This window comes from Carlito syrichta, unplaced genomic scaffold (assembly GCF_000164805.1).
Source record: "Carlito syrichta isolate Samal-C Ts95f unplaced genomic scaffold, Tarsius_syrichta-2.0.1 Scaffold135680, whole genome shotgun sequence".
Classification (NCBI taxonomy): Eukaryota; Metazoa; Chordata; class Mammalia; order Primates; family Tarsiidae; genus Carlito; species Carlito syrichta.
The window spans coordinates 40,514-52,258 of record NW_007079776.1 but is presented as its reverse complement, the minus strand read 5'-3'; the positions used below and the strand labels follow the sequence as shown (position 1 = coordinate 52,258).

General features: G+C 57.5%; 1 protein-coding gene across 1 annotated transcript in view; it reads left to right on the top strand.

The window, feature by feature from the left end:
• The window catches only part of LOC103250906 (zinc finger MIZ domain-containing protein 1-like), a 76,178-nt gene that overhangs the window by 53,684 nt on the left and 10,749 nt on the right, over window positions 1-11,745 (top strand). Inside the window, exon 3 of the mRNA XM_021708267.1 lies at window positions 8,651-8,759. Within this exon, the coding sequence (XP_021563942.1) occupies window positions 8,700-8,759 (60 nt within the window). The 5' untranslated portion in view covers window positions 8,651-8,699. The remainder of the gene's footprint in view (window positions 1-8,650; window positions 8,760-11,745) is intronic.

Here is an 11,745-nt window from a genome sequence, read left to right as displayed (position 1 = left end):
TCCTGAGAGAGGCTTGTGGCCTGGGCCCAGTCCCAGACAGGCCTGTGGCTTCCCATGTCTGCACCATCCTCAGCACTCCACAGCAATGCAGGTCACCCTCCTCATACTCAGGGAAGTTGGGGCCAGGAAGGCAGTGTCTAGTGGAGAAAGGCCTGCAACATTCCTGTGGAGCATGTGGTACAGAAAAACATGAGCTTTGTAACCAGACCCAGGTTGGAATCCTGGCACTGCCCCCTGCCACTTCTCAGTAGTGAGACCTCGAGCAAGTCCTTGGACCTCTCTGAGCCTCCGTTTCTTCATCTGTAGTACAGTAATCATAATTGGAACCTTTACTAGAGTTGTGAGGCTTAAGTGAGAAACACAGAGAACCTAATGTTTGGCACATATAAGTTCAATAGTTGTTTATTTTCTCCTACTCTGAGGAAACCAAAAATAGGGGCATGGCCTCCTTGGGAACGAGAGAAAGCCCAAGGGGCCATGTCCAGGACTGAAGCCAGCCCTCCTGTGCCTCTTAGGGAGAGAAGCTGTCAGGGCCAGTTCATAGGGAGGTCAGGGATTTGGAGTGTGGCCAGAGGATGGCAGAAGTTTGGCCTCAAGGGCATAGTCTAGGCCCACTAGGGTGTCATGTGCCCAGAAGGACAAGACACACTGAATGCAGCTGGGATCCCAGCCCAGAGTGGGTCGAGACAGTGGGCTGGCACCTTTGTCAGGGCCACATCGATGAGTGTTTTCCCCGGTAAGCCTTCACTCTCTTTGGATTGACTTTTGTGTCCCAGGACAGGTTGTCAGGCGTAGCTGTGTGGCTGGCCTCCTTGAAGCCCCCACTCTGAAATGCCGGGGCTACACATTGCCCCCTTAGCCAGCATCGATAGTGGGTGTTCCTATGGGCTAGGGTGGGGGTCATGGGAAGAAGTGGATCCACCCTTCCAGAAGCCTTGAGTGCCAAACCAGAGCATCTGAGCTCTTTAGCCTTGCCAAGCCTTGGCCCAGGAGCGCTGCCTGGGTTGAGGAAGGAGGGCTGGCTATGGAAGAGCTGTGGTCCAAATGCAGAATTGCTCTTTTGGGGCACTGTCTCCAAAGTGCCTTCCTTTGCTCAGCTCCTTGGTGCCGTGAGGCAGGGAGAGGTGAGGACATGAGGACACAGGCTCCGAAGGTGAAGTGGCCTCCCACAACCTCACTGCCAGGGAGGTCTGGCTCTCAGAACCACCCCTCCCCTGGGTCCCCGCCCTGTGCAAGGATTCACACTGGCCCAAGGGCCTGCTCCAGTGCCCTGCTTGCATTGGAAACCGCTGCCCAAAGCTGCCTCTTTCGCCCTGTCCCCTTCTCCTCTCCTCTGCCCTTCCTCTTGACCTCCTTGGGTTGCAGCACAAAGTCACCCTCCTCCCACTGTCTTCACTTCACCACCACCCTCTTCCTCTGCCCAGGCCTGGTGCGGGGGGTGACCACAGGCAACCCCTGCACCCCTCTGAGCTTCTACCCCTTCCCTTAGGATGGGGAGGACAAGGTCTACACCAGTGCTTCCTTGACCTTGGCCACTTTCGTTCCTTAATCCACCTAGATCTGCCATGGCGGCCTGATTCAACTAAATAATGATACTCATGAACTCAGCACAATCATTGTCCTCATCCAGCAACTTCACTATGGAAACGTAGAAGGTCTATCTGTGGACCTCTTAAGTTATCCTTGTCCCACTGGTGGTACAGGTACCCTGCTCTGGGAATCCCATGTGTCTCCAAGTCCCAAGATCCTCTGATTAGGGCTGGGTCATGCATACACTCGATGCTTGTGCACCCCTGTTCGCCCATCTCATGAGCACCTACTGGGGACTGGGCCCTGGACTAGGCTCCAGGATCCATAACTGGAAGACTTCCCAGCTGCGGGTGGGACTGATGAGAGACACCACTGATCGAGTGCCCCTGAGGGGGGGTCGTGATGGTGATGGTGAGGGGTTAGGAGTGGAAGTGATCAGCTCTGCTGGAGGAAACCAAGAAGGAGGATGGCAGCTGAGGCAGGCCTGGATGGAGGGAAGGGGCCAGGCATTCCAGGCTGAGAGGCAGTCAAGGACGAAGACTTGAAGGCATGGGAGCAGCCCATGTGGGAAATGAGGATGAATCTGGGAGTGGTGGGAGGTGGGCTGGGCCAAGGAGGACCCTGGCGGACGCTGGGGCTTGTGGCATCTGTCCCTCTCAGAGGTGAGGCTGGTGAAGGGGCAGTCCGGATAGGGCCCCGGGCCCCCTGGCTCTCCTACCAGGTGAAGCCGCGGGCAGGCCTCAGCTCGCTGGCTCTGGCCTCGTCTCAGAGCACAGCTCTGGCTCCCAGGCTGCAGGTAAAGCCCGCCCCTCCCTGGCACCGCTCGCCCCGGGGGACCCGAGCTGCAGATGTGCATGGTGATTGAATCATTTCTGCACACCACTGCTCACAGCTCCCTGGGGACCTGCCACTTGCCTGTGCAAGCTGTCATGAGATGTGTGTGCTCAAGTGCAGCTGTGTTGCCATTTAGGGTGCCCGTACCTGCTCTGAGGTGTCCAAAGGGGCACGTATGTGTGTTTCCTGTGCACACGTGTCTGTGCAGATGCCTCTCTCTGGGTGTGTGTGTTACGTGCACCGATGAACCAACCAGACTTTGAGGGTAGGAGCTAAACGCTTGTGTGCCTCCACACAGCTGACTGTCGGGTTGGCCCCCACCCTAGGGACCTGCCTGCAGAGCTCCCACACTTTCAGGGGGCAGCTAAGAGCCCCCATCCCTGCATCCAGGTAGGAGCCCCCTGAGCGCCATTTGCCGCACCCCAACTTGCAGACCCAAAGAGATGCTTCTCTCCCTGCTGCCTTGGCAGTCCCAAGACCTTAGGACAACCAGGGGGTCTCTGACCCTACTTGGTCTCCAGCCCCGGCGTCCTCTTCCTCTCTCCACCTGGCACCTTCTCCAAGCCCTTCCAGCTCTGACACTCTGTCCTCTGAGCACTTCCTCTGTGTGGGGTGAACTCCGCCCAGCTTCGCTAGGTGGTGAGGGTGTTTATGGAAGCATGGCCCTGCAGGGCTCCCTGGGAATTGGGAACACCGGGCTGACCCGATGTCCCTATCCAAAAGATTCCATTTGCGCCGCTGTGTGCAGCCAACCATAAGGTGCAAGGAAAGCACGAGGCTATGGAAGGGGCAGAGGTGCAGCCTTGGAAAGAATGGCCACCACCGGGAGCCGCAGGGCCCGCCGCCTCCCCACGGGGTGCCCTGGGACAGCTTTGCAGGGTCACAGGCTGGCGCTCTCTTCTTGTAGAGATGGAGTTTTCCAAGCAGCCAGAGCTCCTCACAGGAGACCCTAAGATGTTGGCGTTGGACAGGCTGCCAAAGACTGGGGAAACTGAGGCCCAGCTTCTTGCCCTGGTCACACAGCAGGAGGGTGACAGAGCGGGGTTCTCCTCCAAGTCCCCGGGTTGCCTAGTTTTGCATCCAAAGTCTTGGAGGTGCTCAGACCAGGAGAGACGGCAGGGGCCCTGAGCCGGGTGGGGGTCTCCTGCTCTAGCCCACCTTCCATTCAGGGGCAGCAGGAAGGACTGAGGCCGTGGGTGCATGTGGGGCCAGGCGGACAGTGATCTGTTGTGGGGGAGCCCAGACCCTGCCGGGCCCTGGAGCTGCAGCCACGGAGGATTTGTAGCGACTTGTAAGGGCTTAAAGGAGCCCAGGCGCCCGCCGGCGGGGGCCGCGGCCCAGCAGAGTGGCGCTCCCGCGGCGAAGGGCGACCTCTGCCGGCCGCCGGTTGCTCGCCACCTCCCAGCGCCGGCCCGTGTGCGGTGAGACCAGTGCTGCTGGGATGACGGCCTTGGAAGCGAGGGACTGGGTTTGGGCAGGTTGGATGGAACAAGGAGGACATCTCTTTGGGTCTGGTCACAGCCTGATGTGGGGACTGCCAGGAGGCTCTGACCTCCAGTCCAGAGGAGTAAAAAGAACAGCACAGTAACAGAAAGGCAGAGTGTTTGAATCTCAGCCCGGCAGCTTCCGGGCTGTGTGGCCTTGGGCAAGTTACTTCACCTCTCTGAGGCTTAAGAAGCTTAGCACCGCACAGGACCTGGCCTGGTGCCTCAACATAGCAGATACAGAGAAAACGGAAGGTCCCAGCCTGTCCCTCAGCAAGCTGTCTCTCGCGTGCCTCACCCAGCTTCCCTTGTGTCTTCGTGCCTGGGACACTTTTCTGTGAGGACTCAAGTCTCCAGTCTCATCTGTTCCTGGTGTTAGTTAACTTCAGGGTCCCACCATTGGCCTCAGCAGTTTAAAAATGCCCCCTCGCCTCTAGGCACCTCCTTCGTGAGTTGGCCTTTCGTTCTGTTATTGATTAAGAAATGTGTGATGTCCCTCCTGCCAGCTGCCTCCCCATCTTTGGGTCTTGCGGGTGTCCCGGCCTGGGAGAAAAGCCCCCCACATTCTGGACCCTGCCCAGTTCCGGGTAACCTTGAGCAAACCACCTATGGGTCACGGGTTCCTCAAAATGAAACCAGCTGTTGTGGCTTTATAGAACAGAACAGCCTCTGAGCCCCAAGGCTGGCCTGGTGGATCTGGGCTCCTGGTGCCTGCTTGTGGCTTCCCTGGGTGGGCTGAGTACCCCCAGGATCCAGAAACGATCTTTCAGTCACTCAACAAGTGCTTATTAAGGCCCACTGGGTCTCTGACCCAGGACAAAATGCCATGCCCATCCTAGGCAAAGCTTCTCTTTAGAGACCGCCTCAGGCCCCCTCTGTGCCATGCTGCTCTTTCCACAAGTAGAGACACCAAGGCCTAGAAATCAGAAAAACCTGCTAGAAGTCCCCCAACCCAGTCAGGGACACCCGAGTACTTACTGGAGTGCAGAAGAGGAGGGCACCCCCCAGAACACCCGGAACCTCCGGTGTCCATTTCTGGCCCTCTGGACACTTTGGCTTGTCAACAGCGCCCTCTGCTGTCTCCTTGGGCCACCACAGGCCCTTTGTCCTAGCTGGCTGTGGCCTGCGGACAGAGTGGAGGCTTGGGCGCCTCTTTGCACTTCCCTTCCGACTCCTCCAACCAGGAGCTGAGCCCACCCAGGCCTTTGCCGGGTGCATCCCTGGGCACAGCCTGACTGTGGAGGCTGTGTCCCAGCTGGCTGTGGAAGCTGTGCTATCCAAGGAACCCCGGCAGCCAGCATACACCCATGCCCCGCACCGGACCCGGGCCTCTGCAGCCCTGTGTGTCACGTGCCTGGAAGACCACCAGAGCACTTCGGCTCAGATGGGGCCTGGCACATCTTAGTGAAGGTGGCACTGGCTTGCTTCTGCTGAGGGCCCCTCCTGTGACCCTACTTCCCCACCGTGGTTTGTCCATAATTCCCCTCACCATGTCCTCCCCCGTCCCCCATACACCTGTGCCCCCGGCCCCTTCCACATACCTGTTTAAAAGTGTGGCTCAGCCTGTAATCCCACGCCTTGGGAGGCTGAGGTGAGTGGATTGCCTGAGCCCGCGGGTTCAAGACCTGCCAGGGCAACTTGGCGAGACCTCATCTCTACAATAAATAAAAAATCAGCCGGGCGTGGTGGCGCACGCCTGTAATCCCGGCTACTCGGCAGGCTGAGGCAGAAGGATCGCCGGAGCCCAGTAGGTCGAGGCTGCAGTGGCTGGGAGCGGCCACTGCCCTCCAGTCTGGGCGACAGAGTGAGACTCCGACTCGAAAAAAAAAAGTGTAGGTTGTAATGGGAAAGCCAGGATTCTGGAGCTGGCTCCAACCCAGCCAGCTGCTATAACCTCCAGGCCTCAGTTTCCTCATCTGTAAAGTGGGAACATAATACCACTGTCTGTGCCCTGCCTGGCCCCGCACCTGACTCACAGGAGGAGCCCAACACATAGTCACCTAATAGGTAACCTGGAGAAAATCTAGGCTTGGACTAAAAGTTCCTTGAATGCAAGTAAATTATTTCATTTTCATCTCCGCCCACCCCATCGATCTGGCCTATGACCCAGCACAGTCTAGTTATTAGAAAGTATTTCCTGCGCTAGTGGAAGCGTGTGTGGATGAACAGAGAGACGGGATGTTTGGACGGACAGGGAGGGTGGATGGGTAGACGGGCAGGCATTAGATGGATAAGTGATGGATGGCAAATGGGACGGAGGGAGGCATGGTGGCAGGAGGAGGGTGGAGGGAATAAAGATGGGCACAGCCCCTACTCTTGCCTCCTTGCTGGAAAGCTCCAGAAAGCACTCATCCAAAGTACGAAGACCCACACGACCCACAGCTCCGCTTCTGAGAGCCTGTTCCCTGGATGCATTCACACAGGCATGGTGTGCCCGGGTAAACGGTCATTGCTGCAACACTGTTTGCCCTGATAACATTTTGGAAACACTTCAGGCACCGTCATTCCAGGCTGGAGTGTGAGCTCCCTGAGCAGAAGGGCCTTGTCTGGGGCCCCAGGGTCTGAGAACAGCCCCTGGCAGTGAGGGCTACTCAGCTGTTAGTTGGGTAAATGTGTCCTCTGTGCCTCGGAAAACTGTGCAGTCTTACACAGTGAAAAAGCTCTTTCTGTCTTGGTTTGGAAAGAATTTTGGGATGTATTACTAAGGGGGGGGAAACAAGGTCCAGATACTGTGTATAGAATGTTATCTTTTGTTTTGTTTTGTTTTTTTGAGTCAGGGTCTCACTCTGTTCTCCAGGCTGGAGTGCAGTGGCATGCTCACAGCCACCGCAGCCTCGACCTGCTGGGCTCTGGTGAGCCTTCTGCCTCAGCTTTCCAAGTAGCTGGAACTTCGGGCACTCACCACCACACCCGGCTAACTTTTTTTTAATTATTGTAGAGACAAGGTCTCACCAAGTTGCCTAGGCTGATCTCAAACCCCTGGGCTCAGGCAGTCCTCTCACCTCAGCCTCCCAAAGTGCTGGGATTACAGGCATGAGTCACCACGCCCAACCATTTTATGTTGGGGTTTTGTTGTTGGTTTTTTTTAAGAAAACATACTGGATAGTACACGTAGACATTTGCTTCTAGAAGATGAGCCTCTCTGAAAGGGGGACTGATAGCACTGGTTCTCCTCGGAAGGACTGGGGATGGGACCAGGATACCCTGTGGACTTTCAGCGTTTTGAACCCTGCAAATGAATGACCTTTACAGACACTCGTGGAATAGTACAAACTGCCGTAAAGGGTATGTGGAAAGAGCTCGGGGAAGGAATAGGACTTTCTTCCCAAGCTGGGGCCCAGCAGTGGCGCTGACTCCCCCCACAAGGGTATTGAATATGCTGGAGGCAAAGAGCCAGACCAGACAGACAACCGTGCAGATACAGGCCACACTCCACCAGCCCGGGGACTCGACAGATCTGGGGCCTCCATTTTCTCATCTGTGAAGTGGAGCTAAACCTAGCCTTACAGAGTGGGCATGAAGAGAGAAGGAGGGAAGGCAAGTGCCCAGCACATGAAAAGTCTAGGGTCAGTGGGACCTTTGGTGGCCTGCTGGAGGTGAGGGGTCTGGGGGGCACAGTGTGGCAGTATAGCAGAGAAACCGGGGCCCCAGGCCTCCTCTCCAGCCCCCGGGGTCTGCCCCCTGTGCGGAAGGACAGACTGCTGGCAGCGGGCAGATGCTCACTTTGGCCAAGAACCTGGATCCCTGAGCAGGGGTGGACTAGAACTGTTTGGTCTCTCCTCTCTCTTCTCCACCTCTAGCTCTGTGACCTCCCGGGGTGGGGGATTGGGGCTTCTGGAGCTGAAGGGGCCTCCTCCACTTAGCCCTGCCATCCAGAGTAAAAGGTCACTCGTGTTTGTTTGTTTATTTGTTTTATTGTAAAGACGAGCTCTCGTCAAGTTGCCCAGGTGGGTCTTGAACCCATGGGCTCAGACACTCCTCTCCCTTCAGCCTCCCAAAGTGCTGGGATTACAGACTGAGCCACCAAGCCTGGCTGGTCACTCAAGTTAATGCTCCCAGACAACCCCCACTCAGGAAGGGTGAGCCCAGCACAACCATGAACACCACTGCTCAGCCCTGTGCAGTGGAAATAGCCTTGAGCAGGGAGTGGGAAGTCCTGGTTCCTGGTATGGGCCCTGACACTGGCTCACTGTGCCACCTGGGATGCTCCCTGCCTCTCTCTTAGCCTCGGTTTCCTTATCTGGAAAACGGATGTGGCGCATACTAATTATCCTTATCCAGGAGGGCAAATTGGAAAAACGGAGTTGTGAGTAGCTTGCAAAGTGGGAAAAAAGTGAGTGGCTTGTAAAGTGTAAGGCTTGTGGAATGGGAGGGCAGGTGGCATCTGTGACAGATCTTTACACGGGCAGTGAAGGTCATCACGTGGGAAGGTCCACGCACATGCACGAACTCATGCATATGTGCGCACACACACACAGCCATATCGAGTGGGCCAAGCCCTGAGCCAGGAGTCCAGAGTTGGGGTGGATGCGCCACCCCTCCCCACCACCTAACACGCACCCACTTCAGAAATGCGTGCAGTTCCTTGTCCCCTGGCTGGCATGCCTGCCCAGTGCTCACACGAGCCACATACACAGCACTCTGGAGCTCCTCCTGCCTCCGGTCCAGCAGGTGCTCCAGCCATGCTCCCCACAGCCCCACAGGGCCCTGAGACCCTCCGGTGTTGGGAGGACAGCTGGGAGGCTGGTGCGAAGCTGGCAGGCCTGGTGCACCCTGTGACGCCCTCTCCTCTCTCTTCACAGGCTGGCCAACGTTCATGGCTCTCGGGTAGAGCCCAGCGAAACGGCCAGAATGAATTCTATGGACAGGCACATCCAGCAGACCAATGACCGACTGCAGTGCATCAAGCAGGTGGGTGGTGCAGGCCTGAGTGCAGCCCCATGGCAGCTGGAGTGCTAGGTGGGGGTGACGGTGAGCGTGGTGAGTTGCCTGGGCTCCCTGACCACCCGCCTAGTGAGGCCACTGCTGGCATGCAGGCACAGACCAGCCTGATGCTGGAATCACACTCCTGGGTTCCAGCACAAGCGTCGCCCTCCCTCCCCAGCTATATGACTGTGGGCCAGTGTGGTTCCCTCTCTGGGCTCTGTTTGTACGCTCTGGACTGTGATGCCCCTCTCATCGCCTTCCTTCCCAGACCTGAGCTTCCTGCTCCTCTGCTCCAGCTGTCTTAAAAAAGGCCCCAAGAAAAGAAAAGGTCCTAGGAAATTAGACCATTGTACAGGAAAGGAAACAGGCACAGAGAGGGGCAGGGAGTATCGTGAAGTTACACAGCCCCCAATGCAGCCCTGCTGGTGCTCTGAAGACCTCATCCCAGAGAGTGACCAGTCCCCCAGCCTATGGATGTTCATCACGCCATGTGCCACTCAAGAGGCAAGCCCAGGAGTACCTCCCCCTGGATTGCTGGGAGATGAGGACCCCTTCCCAGAGGCGCCCCCAGCGGTAGCCAGGAGTGATGCACCCAGCCACAGGGCTCAGCCTCTCGCAGGAAGGAGCAGGTGCTGGGGAGGGAGGGTGTGGGCTTTGGCATCAGACAGACCTGGACCCAAATCCTCATTCTTCTGTGTACCCACGGTGGTGGGACTCTCAGGCTAGTTGTGCCTTCCTCTGAGCTTTGGTTTCCCCACATGTCCAATGGGACATGCCTCCTAGGTTGCCGTTAGGATACTGTGGGGAACACATGGGGCCCAGCCCTGGCACGTGACAGGTGGTCAGCTTGTGGCAGCAGTGGCCATTGGCCTCAGTGTCTCAATGACAGGGAGGGGAGGGCCGGGGCTCCAGCACAAGCAAGCTTAGCAGGAAGCTCAGGCTGCTAGCACGGGCCTCTGGTCCCAGGGCCCAGCCGCGTAAAGCTCAGAGCTCACCCCCACCCCCGCCAGCCCTCCCTCCTCCTGGAGGCCAGGGGCCCAGATGGAGCCTCCCCAAGGTGCCCGCCCCATGGAACTGAGGCCCTTCCTGGAGAATGAGGGATGTGTGTCCTCCCATTAGCATCAAGTAGAGCAGTCTCGAGGCCCGCGCGGGGTCTGAGGAGAGGAAATTGAAGAAGACTCGTTGCAGATTGAACCCAGCCCACGCAGCCCTCCTGAACGCCAATTACGTGCCTCTGCTCCCGGTGGCAGAATGGAAACCAGACGCCTGCCTGCCTCCTCCCTTTCCCTCCTCCGTGGGCTCTGTGGGGCTGTCTCCCAGCTCTGCCTTTGACCCAGTTTCTCCTGCCCAGCTCAGCCGGCAGTGACCCTGCCCCGGCGGTACTGCCGTGTCCCCTCCACGTGCTAGACATGCCATTCCTCCTGAGACCTCTCAGTTTGACTTTCCTCCCAGCACCCAGCTCTGTAACAGCACGGGTCAGGGTGCCATGACTCCCTTGGCCCTCCCTGGTCCCACCTGGGCAAAGGCCCACCCAGCAGCAGCCCCCTCACGACATGACACACACAGCTCAGATTTACAAGGCCCCATTCTCCCCCCATCAGGAACGACACGACCTTGACCTTGTCACTCCACCTGTAAAACGGGCCTCATCATCAACGCCCGCTCAGCCGCCCTCCCCTGCCCTCCCTACACATGTGTGTGCCCACTCGCAGGAGGCTCTGTGTTTGGGGCAGACGGCGGTGTGTTTGTGAGTGAGCAGCCTGCCCAGATGCTCCCTGGGCCACCTTGATCCCCCTGTGTCCTCCATCCCCTCCTCCTGCACCTCCAGCCAGACACAGCTCAGAGCTGACGTCGGTCTGCACCACAGCTGCCCCAGAGGCGGCACGCTGGCCGGAGACTGTTGATTCTCAGGCATCCCTAACCTAATCAGGAGAGAAGGGCGAGCATGTCTGCGTACGCTGAGAATGACGGATGTGTCGGCCGTGCAGACCTCGGGCTGGTGGGGCTGTGGCTCCCCCGGGGGCCTCCCAGCCTCACCTCTCTGACACAGCCCCCCCCACCCCGTTCACTCGCTGCCCCTCTCCCCAGGCCTCTAGCTCAGCTGCCATTGCCCCTTTTCAGCTTCTTGGCACTGGGAGAATCAGTGCTCCCTCTCTGTGCCCTGCTCAAAAGTCACTGGCACATCTACCTGGAGAACCCTGCAAATCAGCTCATTCCTGCTCAGCCGCCACCCCGAGCCCCAGGAGCCCTTCCGAGCATCTGTACCCCCATCCTTTACTGAGCACCCAGCTGTCTCACGGACTCTGTCCTTTCTCCTCAAGCTGTAGGCCCTGTGAGCATAGGCCAGACTGAGCTCCCTGGGAGCAGAGGACGTGCTATACCATCTCTCGGTCTAGTGTAGTGGCAAGCCCAGAGTGGGGGCCAAGAATTTGGTGTAGTTGTGGGGGAGGGGTGGAGTGCTAGACAGATACATAAGGGGATGGATGGATGGGTGGATGGATGGACATATGGATGTATATTTAGATGGGTGGGTATATGGAGAAGATGAATGGTGAAGGAATGGATAGGTGGGTGACTGGATAAATTAACTTCTGGGTGGATGGGCAGACAGGTGGGCGAACGAATGGATGAATGAGTGATGGGTACGGTGAATGGGTGAATGGGTAGGTGGGCAAGTGGGTAGATAGATGAATCGATCATTTTGGATGGATGGATGGATGGATCATCTCACTCACAGGTAGACTAGCAGACAGATGGGTTGATCAGACCAAGTCATCACTTCAAGGGCAGCTCATCCCTGGTCTGGGCATTGGTGTATCCTGCTCCTGCCCCAGAAGACTCAGCGGCTACTAGATGTACCCCAACTCTTCTGAGCATTGTGGATAGGTAGGCTTTCTGGTAGGGTGCAGGGTACTAGTGTCCAGTAAAAGCCACAGCTAGGGAACCCTCTTTCTTTTTTTTTTTTTTTTTT